Source organism: Bos indicus, chromosome 2 (assembly GCF_029378745.1).
Source record: "Bos indicus isolate NIAB-ARS_2022 breed Sahiwal x Tharparkar chromosome 2, NIAB-ARS_B.indTharparkar_mat_pri_1.0, whole genome shotgun sequence".
Lineage (NCBI taxonomy): Eukaryota > Metazoa > Chordata > Mammalia > Artiodactyla > Bovidae > Bos > Bos indicus.
The window spans coordinates 132,796,235-132,821,996 of record NC_091761.1 but is presented as its reverse complement, the minus strand read 5'-3'; the positions used below and the strand labels follow the sequence as shown (position 1 = coordinate 132,821,996).

At 55.0% G+C, this 25,762-nt stretch overlaps 2 protein-coding genes across 11 annotated transcripts in view; one reads left to right on the top strand and one right to left on the bottom strand.

The window, feature by feature from the left end:
* Window positions 1-1,721: 1,721 nt before the first annotated feature.
* Window positions 1,722-16,764, top strand: HTR6 (5-hydroxytryptamine receptor 6). Its single transcript, XM_019982426.2, has 3 exons — window positions 1,722-3,005; window positions 13,978-14,136; window positions 14,340-16,764. The coding sequence occupies exons 1-3, from the start codon at window positions 2,292-2,294 to the stop codon at window positions 14,787-14,789; spliced, it is 1,323 nt and encodes a 440-aa protein (XP_019837985.2). The 5' UTR covers window positions 1,722-2,291; the 3' UTR covers window positions 14,790-16,764.
* A 150-nt stretch (window positions 16,765-16,914) lies between these two features.
* Window positions 16,915-25,762, bottom strand: part of TMCO4 (transmembrane and coiled-coil domains 4) — a 105,671-nt gene continuing 96,823 nt past the window's right edge. For 6 of the 10 annotated variants that reach the window (XM_070777715.1, XM_070777707.1, XM_070777726.1 and 3 more), the window contains one exon: window positions 16,915-18,139. In XM_070777715.1, coding sequence (XP_070633816.1) covers window positions 17,732-18,139 — 408 coding nt within the window. In that variant the 3' untranslated portion in view covers window positions 16,915-17,731. Of the gene's footprint in view, window positions 18,140-20,578; window positions 20,753-25,762 lie in introns of those variants that run through there. The other 4 variants (XM_070777721.1, XM_070777744.1, XM_070777718.1 and 1 more) reach the window with 4 other exon arrangements.

The window sequence follows — 25,762 nt, the reverse complement described above, 5'->3', positions numbered from 1 at the left end:
GATGCAAAAAGGCAAAATGGTTGTTTAAGGAGCCTTACAAATAGCTGAGAAAAGAAGAGAAGCTAAAGGCAAGGGAGAAAGGGAAAGATATACTCATCTGAATGCAGAGTTCCAAAGAATGGCAAGGAGAGATAAGAAAGCCTTCCTCAGTGATCAATGCAAAGAAATAGAGGAAAACAATACAGAACAATAAAAAGCAGAGATGTTACTTTGCCAACAAAGGTCTGTCTAGTCAAGGCTATGGTTTTTCCGGTGGCCATGTATGGATGTGAGCGTTGGACTATAAAGAAGTCTGAGCGCCGAAGAATTGATGGTTTTGAACTGTGGTGTTGGAGAAGACTCTTGAGAGTCCCTTGGACTGCAAGGAGATCCAACCAGTCCGTGCTAAAGGAGATCAGACCTGGGTGTTCATTGGAAGAAATGATGCTGAAGCTGAAACTCCAACACTTTGGCCACCTGATGCGAAAAGCTGACTCATTGGAAAAGACTCTGATGCTGGGAGGGATTGGGGGCAGGAGGAGAAGGGGACGCCAGAGGATGAGATGGCTGGATGGCATCACCGACTCGATGGACAGGAGTGTGAGTGAACTCCGGGAGTTGGTGATGGACAGGGAGGCCTGGCGTGCTGCGGTCCATGGGGTCGTAAAGAGTCGGACACGACAGAGCGACTGAACTGACTGACTGAATCCATGATATTAACCTGTGACGTGTCCAGTAGAGACTCTTAGCTCCGGTTGTGAGGGGCGGGAGGAGGCAAGGATACACGTAGCAGCCTTACACACGGTGTGCCAGCCTATCTACCTGCAGTGACTCCGCCCCACCTGGCCTGGGGATTCCCTGTTCCCACTCTTCAGTAGACTGAGAGTGCCGACAGCTTGGTCCTTCACCCTTAGCGCCGGGAAGGACTTCCAGGAGGAGGTTGCCATCTATTTAAATTAAAGATTTGAAGGAAGCGCAACAAATTATATATTATATAGGGCTCCCCAGGTGGCTCAGTGGTAAAGAATCTGCCTATCAATGCAGGAGATGCAGGTTCTATCCCTGGGTGGGGAAGATCCCTTGGAGAAGGAAATGACAACCCACTCCAGTATTCCTGCCTAGGAAATCCTATGGACAGAGGAGGCTGGCCGGCTAGAGTCCATGCGGTTGCAAGAGTGGGAAATGACTTAGCGACTAAACAACAACAACATATTGTAACATATATGTACACATATGTCAAGCGATCTGCCCAATATCTCCCAACCGGCTCGCCCTGGTAGCGGTGGGCAGCCCCCTATTGGAAGCAGTCCTGGATGAAGGTGGCCCACAACCCCCTTCTCCGAGTTCCTCCTGCGCCAAGTGTGAGTGGGGAGGGGCAGGCCTGGGGGGCGCGGGTAGAGGCCGCTAGAGCTGGGAGGCGACCTGGCACGGCCCGGCTCTCGGATCATCCCTCCGCAGGCCCAGGGGTGCCGGGGACCCCGCCCGCCTGCTGGGCCAGGGCTCGGCTCTGCCCGCCCACCGCGGGGCGGGACGCAGGCTCCGCGGCGCGGGGACCGCGCGCTCCTGGAAGCAGCCACCGCGCCTCCGCGCGCGCCGGGCCCTCGCGGCGTCTCCCGGGTCCCTGGGCGCCAGCCCGGCCCGCGGCCGCCGCTGCCTCTCCCGGGCCCACGGCTCCTGCCGCAGTCGCCGGCCGCGGAGCAGCGCTCCAGGTACCGAGCCCGGGCGGGAGCGGGGCCGGAGACCCGCGGCCGGGTCGGGAGGGGGTCTTTCTCTCCCGGCGGGCCGGCCGGTATCCTCCAGCTCGCCGCGGGGACCGCGTCCGCCCGAGCCCGGGGTGCCTCTGCGCTGGGTCCGAGACCTGCGCTCCCCTCCGGGGGCCCCCACCCTGAGACTCCCAGCACCCCGGGTCCTTCTTGGCACCTCTCTATGTCCATTCGCCGAGAGGGGCTTGCCCCGGCCTGGAGAGCGCCCAGTGGCCCCGGGCTCTCACCCCCCGGGTCTCTGCCCTCGACTCATCTTACCGCCCGCCCCTTCCAGGGGCTCTGCGTTCCTGTCCTCCTGACTTGCCACTCGCTCCTGCTAGAGGACCCTGCTCCTCAGGTGCCCCCTCCCAAACTTCCTACCCAGGTGTTTGCTCCAGGTGTTTCTGCATCCCACCCACGGACGCCCCCAGACCCCCTCTCCATCCCCTTCAGGGTGCTGACCCTTGACCCAGAGGGCCGCCCTCCCCCGCCCATCCCCGCCCGTCCCCGCCTTCCCACCAGCCAGCCTCCACGCCCACCCTGCCTCGTCCTCCGGACCCCAGAGCCCCCATGGTCCCAGAGCAAGGCCCCGCCAATTACAGCACCCCGGACTGGGGCTCGGGGCCGCCGTGGGCACCCGGGGGCAGCGGCTGGGTGGCCGCCGCGCTGTGTGTGGTCATCGCGCTGACGGCCGCGGCCAACTCGCTGCTCATCGCGCTCATATGCGCGCAGCCCGCGCTGCGCAACACGTCCAATTTCTTCCTCGTGTCGCTCTTCACGTCGGACCTGATGGTGGGGCTGGTGGTGATGCCGCCGGCCATGCTGAACGTGCTGTACGGCCGCTGGGTGCTGGCGCGGGGCCTCTGCCTGCTCTGGGCCGCCTTCGACGTGATGTGCTGCAGCGCCTCCATCCTCAACCTCTGCCTGATCAGCCTGGACCGCTACCTGCTCATCCTCTCGCCGCTGCGCTACAAGCTGCGCATGACGCCCGCGCGCGCCCTGGCGCTGGTCCTCGGCGCCTGGAGCCTGGCCGCGCTCGCCTCCTTCCTGCCCCTGCTGCTGGGCTGGCACGAGCCGGGCCGCGCGCGGGCACCCGCGCCGGGTCAGTGCCGCTTGCTGGCCAGCCTGCCCTTTGTCCTCGTGGCGTCGGGCCTCACCTTCTTCCTGCCCTCCGGCGCCATCTGCTTCACCTACAGCAGGATCTTGCTGGCTGCCCGCAAGCAGGCCATCCAGGTGGCGTCCCTCACCACCGGCACTGCCGGCCAGGCCTTGGAGACGCTGCAGGTATGGCGCGGGGCGTGCAGGGAGACCCGGGCGTGGGGGACGGAGAGGAATGAGCAGTCATTGGGTGCCCACTGGGCATCCACGGCTCAGTATACAACTGCTGGCACTTCCAAGTGGTCATTCCCAGCACCCATCTCCCTTCTGAACTCCAGACTCAATGCCCAACTGTCCACAGGACCTGCCAGCATGCGGGCAGGTTTCTCAAGGGTAACAAGTGCAACAGGGCATTCAGGGGGTCCCAACTCTCTGCACTTGCTCCTCGCCCGTCTTCCCCATCACGGCCAATGGTGCCATCATGGCATCATGGCCCAGAAGCTTGGGAATAATTTCCCTCTCGTACTCACGGGCTGCATTTGCAAGCCCCTCTGTGCCTGTGTCATCCCTGAGGACACCTTCCTGATCTCCTGATCCAAGCCACCATTGCTTCTTACTTTGGAGCCTTTTTCTTTCCTTCCCCTGCTGGGTCTTCAGTGAGGTGCTCAGGAGCACTGGGGCTTAGTTGCCCCACAGCACATGAGATCTTCTTTCCCCAACCAGCGACTGAACCTGTGTCCTCTGCATTGGAAGACGGATTCTTAGCCTCCGGACCACCAGGGAAGGCCCTTACCCGGGAGCCTTTGATAGTCTCCCGCTGCCTCCACCCTAGACCCGCCCTGTCCATTTTCTGCACAAAGAGAAACAAAAGGCAGTCCCCTCACTCCTTGGCTCCAAGCCCTTCAGCGGCTCTCTGTGGCTCTCAAGATGCAGAGGAGACCCGGGCCAGGCTCTGGCCTGGGACCTGGTCCTGCCAGCCTCTCCAGCTGCACTCCCTCCCCTCCCCACTCCCCGCTTCTCTGCACCAGCCCCGTGTGTCCTTCTGACGCTCCCAGAAGGCGCCAGACTGTGTGCCTAGGTCTTTGCGCTGGCTGTGCCCTCTGGAATTTTCTTCCCCTGGGGCTGTCCTTGCCTGAGTCTTTAGTTCACAGGTTACTCCTTCCCAGGGGCCCACCCTGCCCACCCTGTCTGCAGACCGTCCCACCGCCCGCCACCCTGTTATTCTCCATCTTGACCCCCAGTTTGTTGGCTGTTTGTTCATTGCCTGTGTCCCTCACTGGCGTGTAAGCTCCCACGAGGGCTGGGCTCATCTGGGTGGGTTTCGATCTCCACTGCCCCTAGTAGGTGTCCCTGAATCCTTGTGAATGGGGCGGGTGCTCTTAGGTGCAGGCCCTGCGGTGTCTAGAGTGGAGCGGGTAGTAGGTGTCCCTGATTCCTTTGAATGGGGCGGGTGCTCTTAGGTGCAGGCCCTGCGGTGTCTAGAGTGGAGCGGGTAGTAGGTGTCCCTGATTCCTTTGAATGGGGCGGGTGCTCTTAGGTGCAGGCCCTGCGGTGTCTAGAGTGGAGCGGGTTGCGTAGCATCTGAGTCCTAGCACTCTACTGCCCAGGGATGGGTGTTCAGACTGCCGGGCCTGAGCCCCAGAGAATTAGACCACAGGCCCCCAGGAAGGTCCCAGCGGGGCTCTCCAGCGTCCTCTAGGTGTGGCCTCAGGTGTGGGAGGTGTCTGCAGGATGGCAGGTCCCTTGCGGGGTGGGGGTTACTGGATAGACGGAGCTGAGAGGCTGACATCCTGGTTGGCAGCCCCCAAGTGGCTCATCCATGTCACCCCTGCAGTGAGGCCCATCAGCTAGGATGATGGCGTCCTGGGTGGACAGGAGGCCTTGGCTGCAGCCAGCTCTCTCCTGATCTATACTCACTGGAGAAACTTCTCCAGTCTCTGCAGGTGGCTGTGACCCTGACTTGGTTCTCGAACTTCAGGGTGGCTGCCATGGGCTATCCACACCCTCTCCCTGGGTTCTTGTAAAGCAGCGTTTCCCAAACTTCAAGCTTTGGGGAACTGCCTCGTGGCATCTGCCTTGCTACCCTGCCTCCCAGCTTCACACAGTCTGCGAGTCTCTGCAGCCATATGTACTAAGCGATTTCTTGGAGTCATCTCATCTTTTTACTTCCATGAATTTATTTAGCAAGAAAACTTCTTATCTCTTTCAGTAACGGAAGATCAGTATCCTTGCCAGAAATAGAAGGTGATCAGAACCATAACTTCACTGGGGCCGCAGAAGCCCCAGCAGTGTTGCTGAAGTCCAGCTTGGATGGCTGGAGATGCTTGAGCCCAAGGCCTGCTTTCTCCTTGTTAGATGTTGGAGGGACGTTAAAGATACAGTAGCATCAGCATGAGACTTTCTCTTGACATAACCAGAGGAGCTGGGAGGGCGCTCTAAAGGCCTCTGTTCTTACTCTGTGACTCAGTTATTTTGCTGGGTGTTCATTCACCATCCAAGGTCATCTCCCCGTCTCACTCTGCCCTAATGACTAAGGAGGTGTGGAGTTGGCTGGTCTTGGTGGGGTTGGAGTGGAGAGATCTAGATTCTTGGTTACAGCAGAGCCTGTGACACACAGATTTTCTTTCCGTGAAGCTAACCAGCTGGCACTTGGGTTTTTTAAAAAATGATTTTATTTATTTATTTTTGGCGGTGCTGGGTCTTCCTTGCTGTGCAAGATTTTCTCTAGTTGTGGCTCACGGGCTTAGTTGCTCCGTGGCTTGTGGGATCTTCCTGGGTCAGGGATCGAACCCGTGTCTTCTGCATTGTCAGGCGGATTCTTTACCACTGAGCTACTGGGGTAGTCCCCGGACACCCAAAGGGGCCAATAATCCCCGTCCCTGTTGGACAGCTGGAGGACTAAGGGTCGATGAGGGGAGGCGACTTGCCCACGGTTGCACGTCTAGTCAGGGAGTTTCAAGCGCAGAGCCCGGGTCTGAGCCTCGTGCTGCCAGCCGGCGGTGACGTGCCCTTGAAACCTGGCTCCAGGGTCACCACCCTGGGTCCCGTGCTCTGCTGCACTGGATGTGCCTCTCAGTCGCCTCTGCCGGGCCCTCCTGCTCTGCCACCATCCGAGGCACTCCCCGGCCTCGGTTCTTGTACCTTCTTGCTTTTTTCCACGTTCACTTCCTTAGTGAGCTCATCTCATCCTGTGACCAGAAGTACCACGTACATACTGATGACTTCCAGCCTGGATCACTCACTTACCTCGTCCCCAACAGAATCTGGGATTTTTTTTCCGGGCTCCAGATGTAGTCCTTGACTTGTGTTCCTTACGTTGACTAATTGACGCGAGTGGCTCAGGCCAGGAACCTTGGAGGCAGCCTCTTTTCCTCTTGCTGCACACCCTGCGTGCTTTCTATGTTCAAAGCGCATGTAGGCCCTGACCACTTCTCATATGTAAACTGCTGCCCCCCCTCAATGGCTGAGCCCTTCAGCTGGTGCCCAGGTTATCGCATTGATCTTCCACTGGCTTCCTGAGCCCATTCTTGCTTCCTTTCGACTTACACTGCAGCCATAGCGATCCCTGGGAATTCCCTGGTGGTCCACTGGCTAGGACTTGGCACTTTCCCTGCTGTGAGCCTGAGTTCGATCCCTGGTCAGGGAATTAAGATCCCACAAGCCGGGAGGTGTAGCCAAAAAAAAAGAAAAGTGCAGGCCCTGTCGTGTTATTCCTTGCCCCTTGTCTGGTCTCCTTTGCTCCCTCCATCCCCTCACGCTTTCTGTTTCAGCCACACTGGGCTCCTTGTTGTTCCTTGAGTGCCAGGCACGCTCCTGCCTCAGGACCCTTGCACCTGCTGTTGCCTCTGCCTGGGGAACCTCACGTCACCACACAGATCTGCCCCGAACTTCTGTCCCTTTCCTCTGGCCTTTGCTTGGCTGTCTTACTAACTGCTTGGTTAGTAACGAGGTCACACTTGCGCAGATCCCCTCCAGCCCTCATTTCCTAAGTTGTTCTCAGCAGCAAATGGCACAAATTGCATACTTTCCATTTATCATTGGCGTGTTTGCTTCCTCCTACTAGAATGTAAGTTCTATGAGGCTGAGGACCTGTCTTGACCGCTGGATTCTCAGCATCTGAAGGAGTGTCGTGAGTGTTCATTGCACAATGATGGAAGGAACGAAATGGACACAGTGCCCCACAGAGCCCAGGATTCAACCCCAGCTCACGCTTCTCCCTTCTCTTCCACGTGTAGAAGCAGTTCTTGTAGCTGACGAATCCTGCGCTTTTCAGTACGTTCATTCACTTCCTTGGTGCTGTGTTGAGTACTTCTTTTATTTATTTATTTACTGCTCTGGGTCTTGAAAGTGAAAGTCACTCAGTCGTGTCTGACTCTGCGATCCCATGGACTATACAGTCCATGGAATTCTCCAGGCCAGAATACTGGAGTGGGCAGCCTTTCCCTTCTCCAGGGGATCTTCCCAAACCAAGGATCGAACCCAGGTCTCCCGCATGGCAGGCGGATTCTGTACCAGCTGACCTACCAGGGAAGTCCTGGGCCTTAGTTGCAGCATATGGGATCTCCAGTCTTCATTGTGGCATGTGGGATACAGTTCCCTGACCAGGGATGGAACCTGGGCCCCCTACGTTGCGATCACAGAGTCTCAGCCACAGGACCACCAGGGAACTCTGTCGAGGACCTGTCTTGTGCAGGAGCTGTCCTGGGCTGTGAGTGCGGGCATGAGTGGGTCTGAGAAGGTCTTGCCCTCTTGAAATCTACGTTCTAGTTGGAGAGAGAGATGGTAGTCACAAAACCCTATCATGATGAGGGTTCTGGAGCTTATAAGAAGGGTGTCTCTTCTAGCAAACGTCAAAAATCTATCACTCCCTGTGCGTATGTTTGCAAAATCAAGGAAGTCACAAAACGGAAGGCTGAGAGGTGTCTTCATGGGTCATTTAGTCTCGGGGCTTCCCAGGTGGAGCTAGCAGTAAAGAATCTGCCTACTAGTGCAGGAGACATAAGAGATGTGGGTTCGATCTCTGGGTTTGGACCATCCCCTGGAGGAGGGCATGGCAACCCACTCCAGTATTCTTGCCTGGAGAATGACATGAACAGAGGAGCCCGGCGGGCTACGGTCCATAGGGTCACGAAGAGTTGGACACGACTGAGCGACTTAGCCCACACACGCACTGCCTCTGAGGCAGAATGACTCTCGGCCTCTCAGGCCTGAAATATGTCTGTGCGAATATCTCCCGCTTTCTGGAACGCCTTTTCTCTTGATTTGAGTAAGGACGTGTCAGACTCCACCATCCAGCAAGTGCCTAGCTTGAAGTCACTCGGCTTGCTTCCCAAACCACCCAGATCCTAAGCAAGCTTTGTGCTGGCTAGTTTCCGTACCACCTGGAGAAGTGCCTGTGTTTGGGGACGTGGCTTCTGGGAGGCCGCCTTACTCTGGCCTCCTGGGTTGTGACCCTCTTTCATCACCTGAGGTGGCGCATCCGGCCTGGGGGTGGAGGTGTTTTCATTGCCTGGACCCAGCGGAACTGATGAGAAGGAACAGAACTTGGGGGGGTGTTAGGCCCCCTTCCTCCCCGTCCCGGCTCCACTGAACCATTGGCTGCTCCCTCGATCCAGTCTCTTGCTTTCCCACAGAGGGACGGGGGCTGGCTCCCAGTCCCTGAAGTCCTGGCCTTTTCGGAGTTTCGGACGTGGTTGCCGAGCTGGCTGGAGTGGCTTCCTCTGCCTCTGTCTGCCTGTTGATGCGAATGAGCTCTTAGAAAGCCGCCGGTTGGCTCAGTGGTTTCAGCCCCAGGGGCTCTGGGAAAGGAGTCCTGCCTAGAGGTCAGGCAGGGGCTGTGTCTGGGGGTGCAGGAGGGGCGTGAGAGGTGGTGAGGGTGCCCATGAGATGCAGCCAGGGCAAGTGTGTGCTTGCGTGTGTGTGAAAGGTGGGCACCCCTGTGGTGATGGTGCTCACCCCTGGGGGTTCCAGAGGGACTGTTGTGGGACTGCTGTGGGCGCTCAGCCTCCTGGGGAGCAGCAGGCAGCCCGGCTGGGCGTCCCTGTGTCCTGCACCCTTTTTTCTCTCTTGTGTCTCTGGCCACACGCTCTCCCCACCGCCCTCCTCTCCGCCCCATCGTCCCCCTTCCTCCTCCCCCTCAGCTCAGTCTCAGCCCCTCTCCCGTGCACCCTGTATCCTCCTCTTCCTTCCCTCCCTCCGATTCTCCTCCTGGTCCTCCTCCCCCAGCTCTCTTCACCCTCCAGCACCCAGCTATGCATCATTCTGTCCCAGCAATCCGTCTTCCCTTCCATCTCTGCCTCCTCCCCCTCAGAGGAGGCTGTGATCCCAGAAATATCTCAGAGGGGGAGGAGGGGGAGAGCAGGAGCGGAGCTGAGCGTGACAGGCTGGGCCGCCGCTCTGAACGAGGCAGCCTGCTGCAGCCGGGACGGGGCGGGGGGCTTGTCCGTCTGTCTGGGCCCAGGTTCAAATCCTGCCTCTCTCTCACTGCAGCGGGATGACTCTGGGTGAGTTGCTCACCTCCCTCTCTCCCAGTTATCATCTGAGGCTGTTTGAAGCATCAGTGAGGTGATTTAAATATGCCTGGTGCACAGCAGTTGCTTGTTGCTTGACAAATGTTAGCTCTGTCCTTTCCTCTTGATGGTGAAATGCATGGTGCTGGGAAGTTCACCCCTTTGAGTGTTCCTAGGGGCAAAAATAACCATGGCTGCCACCAGCAGCCTCATCATCATTATCAAGGAGCTGAGGTGAATACAAATAACAATAAACACCAACCATGATCACTAACTTAGTAACTAACAGTACTCACACAGTACTTTGTACCAGGCACTGTTCAAGTAACTTTCTATTATCCTATTTAATCCTATTTAATCCTTACTACAATCCTACAAGGTGGATGTCATGAGAATTGCCATTTTACAGATGAGAAAGCTGAGGCTCAGAGAGGTAAAGTACATTGCTTAAGGTTGCTCAGCTGGTTAGTAACAGAGTCACAATTTGAGCCGGGCAGTCTGGCTCCAAGGTTTATCTTATCACCCTCACACTGTGATTAGATGGCTGGGCTTCCCAGGGGCACAGTGGTAAAGATTCCTCTTGCCAGTGCAGGAGATGCAAGAGATGTGGGTTGGAACTCTGGGTCAGGAAGATCCCCTGGAGGAGGAAATGGCAATCTGTTCCAGTATTCTTGCCTGGAAAATCCCATGGACAGAGGAGCCTGGTGGGCCACAGTCTGTGGGGTCTCAAAAGAGTTGGACACGAGGTGACTGAGCACACACATGGTTAGCTGGTCATACAAATTTGAAATTACATGAGGGAATATGTAAGTCCACTTTAAAATGAAAATTCATCGGTAGTGATAAAGTAAAAGGCCCCCCTGACCTCATCAGTCACCTCCCACTCCTGTCTCTCCACGTCTTTCCAGCTCCTTTTCTCTGTGTTTGTGAATTTGTTTATGTGCCTAAAGAAGCTTATGCCTTGCATCTTTTTTTAAACAAAGGTAATCATGCGTCTCTCTTGTTTTGAAACTTCTTGTTAGCACTTGATCATGTGTCGTGGAGATCTTTCCGTGTGATTGACTTATCCTTTTAAACATTTGTATAGTATTCTAAGGCTTCCCTGGTGGCTCAGCGGGTAAAGAATCTACCTGCAATGTGGGAGACCTGGGTTTGATCCTTGGGTTGGGAAGACCCCCTGGAGAAGAGAATGGCAACCCACTCCAGTATTGTGGCCTGGAGAATCCCATGGACTGTGTACAGTCCATGGGGTCACAAAGAGTCAGACACGACTGAGTGACTTTCACTATAGTATTCTAAACCAGGGTTTATTTAACCACTCTCTTCTGATGGACTTGTGAGCTGTTTCCAGTTTTTTTCTGTCACGAATGGAGCTGCAGTATACATCCTTTTTGTGCTGAGTGGACAGGTGTATGGGTGTTTATGGACATCGGGCCCTGCAGGGCCCTGCCAAGTCGTCCCCTCTGACAGTGGCAAATGCCACAGGCGTGTGCTGATATAAGGGACATGCGGACAACAGAGGTGCCATGAGGGGTTGTGAGCTGGCTTTAGGGCAGAGAGAAGCGAGAAGGATGGCGTCACCCAGACCCCAGGGCATGGGCTGGTGGTGGCCCTCGGCTTCTGCTCCACGAGGGCCTCTTGGTGAGAGTGGTGGGCTTTTGCTTGGGGCTGTCATCCTCCAGAATGGGAGCAGCATGGTAGAGTGGGAAAGGCTCAGCGTCTGGAGCTGGAGGTGACTTTAATTCCCTGACTCAACTCTTGTCTGCTGTGTGACTCCTGGCTCTCTCAGCCTCATCTGCAAGATGAAGATTATAATACCTTCCTCCCAGAAAGACCAAATGACAGAATGAATATCAGGTGCAGATGTATTGTAAGCACTCAGTAAGCGGGGATAACAACGCGGGGGGTATGTGGTGCTTTGGTTTGAGCACAGTGTGACCTTGGGAAGGTCCCCTACTTTCTCTGAGCCTCAATTTCTTCCCTTTTGCCTGCTTTCTTGAGTCAATTCTTTGGGGAGAAGAAGAGGCAGGAAAATGCAGGTTTCTTCCCAGGAAGACTGGAGAGGGACCCTCATATCATGATTGACCCCTTTGGGTCAGCCTCCCCTGATGACGGCCCCTATCTTATCTCCCTGAATGCCTTGGTTCCCCAGTGCCCAAGAGCCATGGCTGTCTCTTGCCTCTTCACCAGGCTTCCAGGGGTGAGGGGGTACCTGTGTGGCTGGGGCTTGCGGGAGACGGTGTCTCCCTCCTCCCCTTGTCTGTTCCCATTGACGGCAGCAATCCAAAGTCAGAGCAGCTCTTGGGAGATTCTTTTGGGGAATCAGGAGTCTCTCCCTCCAGGCTGACCAATGGGGCCACAGAAGCCATAGAGTCCACTCTGGAGAAGAGAAAATGAGAGGGGAGGGAAAAGCAGACCCTCTTTTTCTCCCTGGTTGCCGCACAGTGAGTCAGAGCCTTTGTCCTGAGGTCTGCGCTGCTTTGGAAAGCCTGAGCTGTTGGCAGGAGGACAAGGCTCCCAAGGGCGCTACAACTTCCCCAGCCTCATCCACACACCACTGAACGATATCAGGGCTGCTGTGCTTGCATTAACTCCGTGTCCAGCACAGGGCGTACGTGCATTATCCGCAGCTCCACAGCAACTCCATAAGCTGAGGGTTTTCTCCCATTTGACAAATGTGGAAGCGGATTCTCTCAAGATCACAAGTGAGTGAGTGGTAGAGGCATAACTGGAAGCCTGATCACTTGTTTTAAAAGCCCAGCTCTCGCCTCTGTGCCCCACCAAGAAAGTGGGAAGAATCAAGGGCCTCTTTTAGGCTTCCCTGTGTGAGCCTTGATATTTGTCTAACCAGATTTCACCTGGACAAATACATCGAAAAGCAGGAGTTACAGGGTGCCTGTCTCCCCTCTCCTGCCCACTGCCATTCCAGATCCTACAGAAGGACAGCATGCAGTTGGGGTTTCAGCACCTTGGACAGGAACCAAGCCTGGGTACCCTGAAGAGACCAGTGAGAATAAGGCTGGGAGGGGGAGTTCCTGCATGTGGCGGGGGTGGGGGGGGTGGGGGTGGGGGTGGTGCGGTGTGTGTGTGGGCATCTTTAATGCTCCCTGGGGCTCACGCATCTTGGCTTTGCCTTCACCCCTTTCCATCTGTGAAGGTTGCCTGGGAACCTGGCTCCTTCCTTCCTGCCTCCTCCTGACTCTTTCATCCTCCCGTACCCAACCTGTCTCTGGTTGCCTCAAGAGCTAAGCTGGGCTCTTGCACAGTTTAGGAAGTGTTGGGGGGAATCTCTGGCCTTTAAAGCCCAGGAGTATTCCCAGGCAGCACACATACCCTTTCCTAGTCCAGTGAATTATGCTCACCCCAGTATCTACATAAGCTGTCAACATAGGTGGCTTTCACTTTGTCAAGTGGATATATGAAAATCCAAGTTGATTACAACACATGGTTTAGAGGAGGGCTTCATGTTGCAGCTTTTGTAGATTCCTAGGGGTTCCAGGGATGGACTTTGCAGTGGCCTCTGAACCCTCTGGCTATGTGGGAAACTTTTTCTTCTGTGTGTGTGTGTGTGTTTGTAAACATTTACAAGCTGTTTTCTGGGGAGTAAGTTGTGTAGATTTCATTTGAATTTCAGTGGGCTCATAAAGTTGAAAAAGTTAAGAGAACTGCTGGGCCAATTGGTCATCTGGTACAGAGAGCCTTTTATGTTTTGGGACTCCTGGTCTCCAGTTTATAAAAGTCGCATTCGAGCCCCTCATGCCTTGTCTCCCGTGGAGCCCCTCCTTTTTCCTCTTCTCCCAGCTCCTGCTCATGAAGTCCATGTGTGGGAATGAAGATGTCTGTAAGTCCACAGCGAAATCCAAGTTTAAAATACCAAGGTCACTCCCGTCCCTAGTGACTTATAAGATATTTAATTGCACACATTTGTTTGGGGCACATGTTTTCAAAATAAACTTTATTTTGTGGATCATGAAAACAGTGGTGCAGAACTGTCACTCCAAAATACGAAGAGAATCAATTCACAGGCAGAGAGATTGTCAGGCCTCGGACAGCAGCTGTCCTCTTTCGTCAAGTACTGTTCCATCACAGCTAATCCTTGAAGTGCCCAAGTGCAGTGCAGGACAACACTGTGCCCAGACACAAAGCTAGCAGTTCAGGAAGCCACACTTCCTGCAAAGCACAGCGCTCGACACTGTCCAACAAGCCCGAACCTGAGCCCCTAGGAAATCTCCCCGCCCTTCCTAGAGCTCCTTGTGCACTGCTAGTCAGGGTCGGGGCTTGGTGCAGGACCAGGACAAAGGCTCAGTCTATTTCTGGGATCAAGGCTCAGTCTGGGGCTAAAGTTGGGCTCAGTCTGGTCCAGGGAGGAGGCTCACTTTGAGACTGTGGTTATGTAGGGCTCAATCTATGGTAGGTATCAGTGGTCAGGGCCGTGAGCAGAGCTTAGTTTATTGCTGAAGGGCTCACTCTGAAGCCAGGGTCAAGGTTCAGCCTGGAGTCAGGGTCAGGGCTCAGTCTAGGACTACAACTGGAGCCCATTCACGGGTCAAGGCTCAGTGTATTAAGGGCTCGGTCTAGAATTGGGATTAAGGCTCAGTCTGGGGCCAGGAATAGGTTCAGACCAAGTCACGCGGCCTTCCTCTCTGCAGGTGCCCAGGACCCCACGCCCAGGGGTGGAGTCAGCTGACAGCAGGCGTCTAGCCACCAAGCATAGCAGGAAGGCCTTGAAGGCCAGCCTAACGCTGGGCATCCTGCTGGGCATGTTCTTTGTGACCTGGCTACCTTTCTTTGTGGCCAACATAGTCCAGGTAATGCCACCGCTGGAGGTGGGTGAGTCCCCGCCTTGATGGGGAGGCCCCGAATCCCACCACCCCCGACCCCGCACCCCCAGAGCTGGGGAGGGAGGGGGGCAGGCAGCCACTCAGAGCAAACGTGTTTGCGGGTCTGTCCCACCCACGCTGGGCGGGGTGCCCTGCGTCCCGGCTCCAGGATGTCCCCCCACCCCCTCCAGGCCGTGTGCGACTGCATCTCCCTGGGGCTCTTTGACACCCTCACGTGGCTGGGCTACTGCAACAGCACCATGAACCCCATCATCTACCCACTCTTCATGCGGGACTTCAAGCGGGCCCTGGGCAGGCTCCTGCCGTGTCCCCGCGGCCCCCGGGAGCAGCAGCCGGGCCTCGCCTCGCCCTCCGTGCGGACCTCTCACAGCGGTGCGCGGCCCGGCCTGAGCCTGCAGCACGTGCTGCCCCTGCCCCTGCCGCCGGACTCGGACTCGGACTCGGGCTCGGGCTCCGGGGGCTTCTCTGGCCCGCGGCTCACGGCCCAGCTGCTGCTGCCTGGCGAGGCCACCCGGGATCCCCCGCCGCCTGCCAGGGCCACTACTACAGTCAACTTCTTCAGCATCGATCGCGCAGAGCCCGAGCTGCGGCCGCGTCCGCCTGGGACCCCCACGAACTGATGCAGGCTTGGAGAGCTGGACTGGATGGGACCAGGTCCCCCGAGGCCTTGGACAAGCTCTTGGCTAAAACCAGGAGGCTACAGGTCCTCCGGGGAGCCATTCTGAGCTCCAGTGGATGTACTGAGTCAGCACCCTCTGCCCACCATGGGCCTCCAACCTGGACGCCTGGTTGCTGGCTTTAGGACAGTTTTATCCAGGATGCCTCACCACTGAGTGTGACTGGTGGGTGTGTGTAGAGCAGGGTTGGAGGGCTCCCGGGAGTGGGGCAAGGCCCTCTTGGCCCAGCTTAGGATGCAGGCAACCATCTCCCTTGCACATCCCATCAGCCTGCGTGGGAGCCATGCCTCTGTCTGCAAAGGTGGCTCAGCACTGGGCCAGATCCCTTGCTCTGCGGGTCATGATCATCAGCATCAGCTCCCAGGAGTCTGTTAGAAGTGCACGTCCCCGCCCCACCCTAGACCTGCTGGTCGCCAGGTGAATCGTTGCACATTATGGTTTGAGATGTGCTGGCTCAGGGATCTTTAACCTGAAGATGTCTGGCTAGACAGTTTTCAGACCAGCTAGGCTCTCAGGATACACATGCTGCATAGTAAATATCTGAGCCTGGGAGTCAGGCAGGCAAAGTTTGAACCTCCACTTCACTGCTTTCCAGCCCTTGGAAAGTTACTTAACCTCTCTGAGCCTGGTATTCCACATGCAAATGGGGAAATGATGCCTGCCTCCTAGGGCGTTAAGGGCACAGAACACCCAGCACTCGGCAGGTGGTTAGTGGGTGGTCCCTGCTGCTGTTATAACTCCTGGCCATCCAATCCCCTGGCTCCTGGTGGAGGGCCAGGAAGGGCCACTGTTCCCACTTTTTCACCCCCGCCTTCCTCCTTCTCCTCAGCCCCGGCCCGCAGCCCGCGATCTGACTCTGTCTCCCTAACTCCTGGCTAGGCTGCTGCCCTGCTCCTCCTGGGGGCACATGGGTAGCTGCTGGGTTCTTGCTCAAGATCAAGGATGGGTGTTCCCTACCGTGGGCTTCCTTGGGCCTAGAAGGGAACCATCTGATGAGGACAGAGCCAGTCCCTCTCCCGCTGCCTTCTGGCCTTCCCTGGGGTCAGTGAGGGAAGCAGGCATGGGCACTGGGTCAGCAGAGTTGTAGAGAACCCATCCCTGGTACGGGCAGGTGCCCTGGGGGAGGCAGGTGGACTCCCGCACAGGACTTGTTTTTGTTTTTCTGATGGGGAACTCTTGGTTCCCAAAGTTTATCTGCTTTAGGTTCCCTTTCAGTCTGAGGTTTTTCTTCCTCCATTGCCCACCTCCCTCCCATCTTCCCACCAAGTTCTACCAAGCCCGATCCCAGGGGCCTCCACAGGCGGCCTGGCGCTCTCCGTGGTACTGAGCAGACTCCATTCTGGCCATGCCACTGACTCTACAGGGGCCACGGTGCTTGTCGGGCTCCCCCTCTACCCCAGGCTTGCCCCAGTGGACTCTCAATAAGCCCTAGCTGAGTGACTGTGGTGTGGACTGAATCTGCTTGAAGGGCCACTTGGGCTGGAGAAGCCGCTGGTGAAGCGGGAAGAGACTCTGGGTGCCGGTGCCCTGTGTTCTGGTCCAGAGTCTGCCCAAGCCTGCTCTGGGACCTCAGCAACGTCCTTTCCTCTCTTGGGGCTCAGTCTTCCATGGGTGACATGAGCGGTTTGGACCAAGAGCAGCAGGGGCTCTGTGAATATCTGCTGAAGGAACAGATACACATCCCCCCCGAGGACCGATTCAGCTCCAATACTCTAATTCCCCCGATTCTCTCCAACCCCAGCTGCCTCCTCCCGGGTTTGTCAAAATTTTCTCTGCCTGGGCTTCAGTTTCCCCAAATGCACAGTGCGGGACAGGGATCATCTCTGGCTCTGTCACTCAGAGCCAGTGGGAGGACCGAGGAGGAAGGTTTCAGGGATGCAGCTACAGTGACCAAGAGCTCGGGCTCTGGAGGTTAACTGACTGGGTTTTGAGACTGATCACCTGCGTGACCTCGGGCAGGTTCCCGAAACGCTCTGGGCCTGACATGACAATGAAGACAACAGTACCTACCTCATTGGCGTGTTGTGAGGGTCAACTGAGACAATCCGTACAAAGAGCACACGATAAATACTTAATAAACGGTAGCGAGTATTATTATCTACTACTATGATTGTCACACCTCTGTTCCTGCCGTAGGAAATTCTGCCCCCACACACTTCATTCTTGTCCCAGGCCCAGCTCCTGTCCACACTGCCTGCCGATCCAGCATCCACACGGCCTGCTGCTCCAGCATCCACACTGCCTGCTGATCCAGCGTCCATACGGCCTGCTGATCCGGCGTCTGTGCACCCTGCTCTGTAACAATTATCTTCAGGCCCCCCCTGTGGCTAACTTTGGGGGGGGCCTTCACGTCACATGTTTCTGATGGCTGCCCCTGTGGTTCTGCAGGGCTCAGCCCGATGGCTGCATGCGGCAAATCTCATCGGATCTCCCAAGGGCAGAGAGGGTAAGCTGTCCGCTCCCCACTGGACCTGCTCTGCAGGTGTTTCCATGGTGCCTGTGGGCTGGAGCACAGCCCTGGACAGTGGTTGGAGGAGCGGGCGGACACCAGGCTCTTGAGGCTGGAGAGCTTGGCAGGGTGGCTCCAGAGAGCTCTGGACGGGCAATCAGACCCCCAGCGCTGACCCAAAGCACAGGAGGTGCCTGGCCGGTTCAGCCCCAGGGATCCATACTGTGCTGGCTTGACTCTGTGGAGCTCTGGCTTCCATTCCTCGGGGAGGGGACAGTGTCTCCTTACAAGCCCCTGTCCTTCCAGTACTGACGTCTTCAATTTAGCAAAGGCAGTGGTAGAGATTCTCCATCTCCAGAGCTCGTGGCGGGGGAGCCGGTGAAGCGGAGTAAGAGGGTGCTCCGTGTAGCCGTCTGGGAAGGTGACTCTCCTCGGGTCAGTCCAGCCCTGGGCAGGGCCCCTGTGTCTCACGGGCACAGGAAAGGCAGCCCAGTGGGTTGGCGCCCAGGCCATGGCTGCAGAGAGGGGGGCTCTCAGCAGGCCTGGTAGCAGCAGGAAGGGAGGCCCTTTCAGACTGGTCCAGTCCTGCTGGCACCTGGGCTTGGTGGAGATCAGGGGGTATGGCTGCTTTGGGGATGTCTCTGGATGTAGGACCCTGGGTTTGCCCATCCTGGTTGGTGGTCTGATCTGATGAAGAGGTGGCTGCCGCCTGGCGGGATTCCTCTTGGGGCAGGCTGCCTGGGGCCAGCAAGAGTCCCTTCTCGTCCCAGCTGGGCTTGGTGCGGATGCCCACGGCTTTCAGGATGACGTCCATCTGCCTGGCATAGTCCAAATGGCCGCTGACCTGCAGGAGGGTGGAAAGTGAGCACCGCAGAGCCCAGTCCTCCCAGGACCCCTGGGCCTCTCCCTGTGTCGTCAACCAACACCATCACTCCAACCCTCAATGATTCTCCAATCCAGAATGAGTGGGAAGCCTCTGGGTTCAAGGCTGCTCTAGAATTTATTGAATAAAGATAAAGAAAGCTTGAGAAGACTCTAGAGAGTCCCTTGGATAGCAGGGAGATCAAACCAGTCCATCCTAAAGGAAACCAACACTGAATATTCACTGGAAGGACTGATGCTTAAGCTCCAATACTTTGGCCACCTGATGTGAAGAACTGACTTGTTGGAAAAGACCCTGATGCTGGAAAAGACTGAGGGCAGAAGGGGACGACAGAGGATAAGATGGTTGGATGGCATCACTGATTCAATGGACATGAGTTTGAGCAAGCTCCAGGAGTTGGTGATGGACAGGGAGGCCTGGTGTGCTGCAGTCCACAAAGAGAAATGACCGCGTGACTGAACAACAAAAGGAAGCTTCTCTACAGAGTCTGGGTCCTGTGGGGCAGGAAAGATCCTCCTGACAGAAGCCTGGAGGGGCAGTTCCCGTTCTCTGTCTGCAGCTTTAGGTTACAGTGGAAGGGCTCTGTGGCTCACCAGCTGAGGGACCAGGGCAAGCCCTGTATCCCCCTGACCTCCACTTGCCTCAGCTGTAAAATGGGGGCAGGAAGAGTGAGTAGCTCAGAGGGTTGCTCTGAAGGTTCCCCCAGGAATTTCTGAAATCGAAAACAGAGCTATGGCTAGAACGACTGCAAGGTACTTTCCACAGTTCACTCTCCTCCTTCCCCTTAGTCATAAGAACAAGCGATCACTGGACATACTCTCCAGCCTCCCTGGCCGGTGAGTGTACTATGGGGATGCGCTCGGGCCTATGAGATGAAGCACAGCGTTATTCGGTGCTCCTTGGAAGTCTCTTTAAAAGGAGGAATGCTTCTGCTTTCTCCCTATTTCCTCTTTCCTGCTGGCTGGAATGCAGACGGGATGGCCAGGGCTTCAGCAGCCATCGTGAGCCAAGTAAGGATGGCGGAGTGGCAAGACAGAGAATTTTGGCCCCTGAAGGCTGTGGAGCCTCTACACCAGCCCTGAAATGCCTCTTCTGGCCTTTTCCTATGTGGCAGCATCACCTCTTGTGTGTTTAAGCCACTTAATCTGGGCCTCTGTTATGAACAGAATCTTCACTAACACAAGGGTCATGAAGCGCCTGCTCCGTTTCTGAGAGAAAAGAGACTTCTCTATTTTTGTGTTGGGATATTTGTCAGTGAGTGAAAAATAGGGGTGTAACTGGAGTGCCGACGCCTAATTGTGATAATGGACAATGCCTGATACACAGCGGGTCCTTAATACATTGGAGGAAATACATTTATTGGCTATACTCCTTTGACAGGTATTGGGTGCTAACTGCAGATGAAGCAATTAAGGCAGAGAGGTAAAGGGACCCGCCCAGGGTCACACAGATGTCAGAGCTGGGCTCTGAATCCAGACCTTCTCTCTTCGTGGAAAGTCAAGTGTGTGGTGGGGAAGACCTTAAAAATCATACTCGTTTTACAGATGAGAAAAGAGAAGCCCAGAGAAGGGTGGTGATTTGCCTAATGACACGCAGCCTGTGAAGGGCGCAGCCATGTGCGGCATTTCAGAGGTTGACTCTGGAAGCTGCTCCGCGCAAATCTCCTCCCTGAAATGGAGCCTCACGCTCTCCCCAGCCAGCTTAGGGGGCCTGCTTTAGTGCCAAAGGCAAACACAAGACTGGACAGTCCCTCAAGGCTGGAGAGGAAGGTTTTTGTTTAAAAAGAAGACAGGGAACAGAGGGGAGGCTTGCTGGGACCCGAGGAGGTGGCATGAAGGCCCAGCCAGCAACACCGTCACTCCCATTCGGGCCACAAACCACACTGGGCCAGCCCGGCGACCACGCCAGAACTCAAAAGACAGCTCCCTGCACAGCTCTGTTATTTTCTCATAATAACCAGAACCTGCCTACTTCTTGCTGTTTTCTGTACAACTGCTTTCGAAGACCGTTCAGTGAAACACGCACGTGCATATACACAGAAGAGGCTTTTCAGATCCCTGGGTTCAGGGTGGAGGTCAAGGAAGGGAGGCATCCTTTCCTAGAGGGTGGACATCAGTGGCTGCGTGGTGCTAGAAAGCACCTAAGTTTGAATCAGAGAAATCGGGGTTCTAGACTTGGCTCTGTCTCTCACTAGTAACGAGGTGAGTCTACAATGTCCTGAACACCAGCTCCTCCATACTGCATACCTTGAATATCTGCTAAAAGAGTTCAACAGCCTGGGACTTTGCAGGAACTATTCTGCTCCATATATGACCCAAACCTCTTTTAAAAAAGGGACATTACCCAGTTAGAGTTAGTCATACCCGTCTCACAGGAGTGGTGGGAAGAAATAATACAAACCACAAGGCACAGCTCCTGGTGCACAGTAGGTACGCCATGCATATGAGTTCCTTTACTTTAGTTTTCTTGGAAGGAGAGATAGAAGGTAGGGAGTTAGTTGGGCTGATCCATTTGGGAACCCAAAATGGCTGCTGAAGCTCAAGCCATCACATGTGAATTCCAGCCAGCAGAAACCTAGACCCAGAGAGATAAACAAGGATGGCCTCCTTATACTTTTTCAATGTTGGCAAAGGGCTGATACTAGGGCTGGGTGCAGGCAGGCAGGACAGGAAGGAAGGGAGGTATTTGTGGCCACAGCCGATGCCAGATGGAAATTGCACTGTGCAACTGCCCCAGAATGTACAGCTCTGGCCTTTCTTGGCCACAGGTTGGTCCAGGCCTCAGCCAACCCTGGCCCCTGAGCTGCTATTCTGCAAAGATGGAGAGGGAGAAAGAACTGGCTGGCAAAGTTCTAATTTTACAGGGAGCTGGGGGAACAGGAGAGCAGGAGTGAGGTGGGTGGGAAAAGAATCTCTTCTGTGCAGAGGAGCATTCTGCTGTGGCTGACGCTGGATAAAGTTTCTAGGACTTCTGGTAGTCCAGAGGCCGAGACTCCACACTCCCAATGCAGGGGGGCCCGGGTTCAATCCCTGGTCAGAGAAATAGATCCCACACGCCGCAACTGAAACATCCAGCATTCTGCAACCGAGATGGAAGACGCTGAGTGCGCAACTAAGACCCGGAGCAGCAAAAGAAAAGGTTGCAGTCCAGGACCGTCTCCCTGGCTGCCTCGACGGAGGGCTTCCTCCTGCGGGGAGACACGCTGAATCTCCCTGGGGTCGCAAAGCCTCCCTGGCGTTCCCACGCTGGTTAGGGACCCTCTCGGGGGCTCCCCTGTGACCACACTCACAACACGCCACCATTTTCATCTGCTAGCTTCGGTCTCTGTTCTGATAGACTGTGTGGGGGAGGGCAGGACCCGACCCCCCACACCCAGCCCTGAACCTTGCAGATGCTCAGGCTTATCAATGTGGGGTGAGGGGGCCTCAGGGCTTCCTGCTTCCTGCCTTGAAAGACACCTCGACTTCCCAACCCAAAGCTGCTGCCATCTGCCCAACCGTTTCCAAGACTATCGGACCCCTTGGGGGTGCCTTTACCTCTCAGGCCTCGGTTTCCTCTTCTGTAAAATGGGGCTAATAAAGATACGTACACCACGTGGGCTGGTTGTGAGGCTTCAGTGAGATAATACATGTCACAGGCTTAATGGCTGAGGGCCGGATGTCACTGACAAGAAGCCACAGAAATGTGTGGACACAGGCAGCGTGAACGCAGTGGTGAAGAGTCCCAGCTCAGGGAGGTTCTGGGTTCACCCGGTTCTGCCGCCCACATGCAGTGTGCCCTACTGCAGCCCCAGTTTCTATGCCCGTCTGGCCCAGCTCAGCCGCTCAGTCGTGGCCGACTCTGTGACCCCATGGACTGCAGCACGCCAGGCCTCCCTGTCCATCACCAACTCCTGGAGCTGGCTCAAACTCACGTCCATCAAGTCAGTGATGCCATCCAACCATCTCATCTTCTGTCAACCCCTTCTCCTCCTGCCTTCAATTTTTCCCAGCATCAGGGTCTTTTCCAAGGAGTCAGTTCTTTGCATCAGGTGGCCAAAGTACTGGAGTTTCAGCTTCAGCATCAGTCCTTCCAATGAATATTCAGGACTGATTTCCTTTAGGATGGATGGTTGGATCTCCTTACAGTCCAAGGGACTCTCAAGAGTCTTCTTTAGCACTACAGTTCAAAACCATCAATTTTTTGGCGCTTAGCTTTCTTTATGGTCTAACTCTCACATCCATACATGACTACTGGAAAAACCATAGCTTTGACTAGATGGACCTTTGTCGGCAAAGTAATGTCTCTGCTTTTTAATATGCTGTCTAGGTTGGTCATAGCTTTTCTTCCAAGGAGCAAGCCTCTTTTAATTTCATGGCTGCAGTCACCACCTGCAGTGATTTTGGAGCCCCCCAGAATAAAGTCGATCACCGTTTCCCTTGTTTCCCCATCTATTTGCCATGAAGTGATGGGACTGGATGCCATGATCTTACTTTTCTGAATATCGAGTTTTAAGCCAGCTTTTTCACTCTCCTCTTTCACTTTCATCAAGAGGCTTTTTAGTTCTTCTTTGCTTTCTGCCATAAGGGTGGTGTTATCTGCGTATCTGAGGTTATTGATATTTCTCCTGGCAATCTTGATTCCAGCTTGTGCTTCATCTAGTCCAGCATTTCGCATGATGCACTCTGCATATAAGTTAAATAAGCAGGGTGACAGTATACAGCTTTGATGTACTCCTTCCCTGATTTGAAAACAGTCTGTTGTTCATGTCCGGTTCTAATGGTGGCTTCCTGACCTGCATACAGATTTCTCAGGAGGCAGGTCAGGTGGTCTGGTATTCCCATCTCTTGAAGAATTTTCCACAGTTTCTTGTGATCCACACAGTCAAAGGCTTTGGCATAGTCAATAAAGCAGAAATAGATGTTTTTCTGGAACTCTCTTGTTTTTTCCATGATGCATCGGATGTTGGCAATTTGATCTCTGGTTCCTCTGCCTTTTCTAAAACCAGCTTGAACATCTGGAAGTTCACAGTTCATGTATTGCTGAAGCCTGGCTTGGAGAATATTGAGCATTACTTTACTAGCATGTGAGATGAGTGCAATTGTGCGGTAGTTTGAGAATTCTTTGGCATTGCCCTTCTTTGGGATTGTAATGAAAACCGACCTTTTCCAGTCTTGTGGCCATTGCTGCGTTTTCAAATTTGCTGGCATACTGAGTGCAGTTCTTTAACAGCATCATCTTTTAGGATTTGAAATAGCTCAACTGGAATTCCATCACCTCCACTAGCTTTGTTCGTAGTGATGCTTTCTAAGGCCCATTTGACTTCACATTCCAGGATGTCTGGCTCTAGGTGAGTGATCACACCGTTGTGATTATCTGGATCATGAAGATCTTTTTTGTACAGTTCTTCTGCATATTCTTGCCACCTCTTCTTAATATCTTCTGCTTCTGTTAGGTCCATACCATTTCTGTCCTTTATCGAGCCCATCTTTGCATGAAATGTTCCTTTGGTAGCTCTAATTTTCTTGAAGAGATTTCTAGTCTTTCCCATTCTGTTGTTTTCCTCTATTTCTTTGCACTGATGCCTGTACAATGGGGTTACCATTCCTGCTTCACGGGACAGCTATGGGGATCAAGTGACATAAGGTCTGTAACCCGTGCAGAGCAGTGTCTGGTGTGTTGGCTACTGTTACTATTATTGAGTGTCTATCTTGTGCCCTGGTGGCTCAGTTGGTAAAGAATATGCCTGCAAAGCTGGAGACCTGGCTTCAATCCCTGGGTTTGGAAGATCCGCTGGAGAATGAAATGGCAACCCTCTCCAGTATTCTTGCCTGGGAAATGCTATGGACAGAGGAGCCTGGCGGGCTGCAGTCCAGGGGTTGCAAAGAGTCGGACATGACTGAACAACTAAACCACCACCATTGTGTGCCGAGCCCTGGCTAAGTCCTAGATGTCAGCTGGCATTTCTTCTGGAACACCAAGATTCCAGAGACCCTTGACTGGGTCTCTGCCGCCTAAGAAGCCTCAAGAGGTGGTCTCTGGGGAGGCAGAAACCCCATCTGCTGCAAACCAGTCCCCACACGGGAGAGGCTGAAAGAGTGTCAGGCAGCCTGGCCTTTGTCTGCTTCATTCCCTGGAGATGCCCTCTGTCTGTGTCAGAGCTTGACCCCGGCTCACCCCTGCTCAGGCTTGTCCTGAGGTCAGGAGCCTCTGCAGACCAGGTCTGTGTCACGTGACTGCCTCTGGGCTAACGCAGAGGGCTCTGCCCACGTGGGCCCGGCCAGGAGAAGGCATGTCCTTAGGTCTCAGCCCTGAGCACGGGGCAGGTACTGCTTGCCAACAGCAGTCATGAGGACTTTGTTGCCAGCAACGTCTCCTCCAGCAAGAATTTTCAAGGAAAATAGGAGGGCGGCACGAAGGCAATGCTAATTACCTCTAATTACCCAGAAAAGGAAAGCACTGCTTTCTGTGCTGCATCCTAATGCGATAAAGAGCTATTATTAGGCAGGAGCTGGGAGGCTGCCATGAAGGCATCTGAGCCCGGAGAGGAATCTCTGCAGCTGCTGGTCTCGGGGGCAGAACTGAAGGTGGAGACGGGGGCAGGGGAGGCGGGGCCTAGCGTTAAAGGTGGGCCTCCTGCGCACCAAGCATCACGCATGTGCCCTGGAAGGTAGGTGGTAGCCTTGTTTCTAGGATGCGGTACCCGAGGCACAGAGAGGTTAAGCCGCTGGCCTGAGGTCACACAGCCAGCACAGCAGCAGCAGAGGCGGGTTCCAAGCCAGGCCTCCCTGGCATCAACCGCTGTGCTCTTCCCACTACATCCCATTCAGAGGCTTCCCAGGGCAGAATCGGCATCTTTCAAGGGCTCTGTAGCATTTCAAGGAAATTTTCATTGAAAAGGAAATTTCAGCCACACTTTTTCACATTTGATTCCTGTGGCAGAGGGAGACCCGTGGCATGGTGGGGCATCAAGTCAAACAGGACAGAGACCCCTGGACACGGGCCAGGGGGCATCAGAGTCTGGTGGTCTCCTAGTCTTGTTAGCCAAGCTCTCCTCATTCCCACAGGTAGGCGGACCGCACAGACTCCGGACCTGGTTTCAGAGATCGGATCTACGACTCTGGTTCTGTGAGTCTATCGTCTCAAGCCTCGCTCAGTCATGTCTGACTCTTAGCGTAGCCTGCAGGCTCCTGTGTCCATGGAATTCTTCAGGCAAGAATACTGGAGTGGGTTGTCATTCCTGACTCTGGGGAATATTCCCAATCCAGGAAATGAACCTGGGTCTCCTGCATTGCTGGCAGATTCTTTACTGTCTGAGCCACCAGGGAAACCCATTGTCTCAAGCCTCAGTGTTCTAGTCTATGACTTGGGGATGCCCACAGCCTACTCAACAGGGTTGCTGTGAGGTTGATATCGCATGAAGCAAGTCTCTCAGGGGTAAAGATGATCTAGAGAGATGACTCTAGGGGTTGAAGCTCCCCTTCCTCACTTGCCTTCCTCTGGTGGGTCAGAACTTGTGAGCCAGGGCCCTGGGAGTCTGGGGGAGTAAAGATATGAGCCAGGACAAGTTGGCCCCCGCGAGATGGTGGCAGGCCGGGTGAGAGA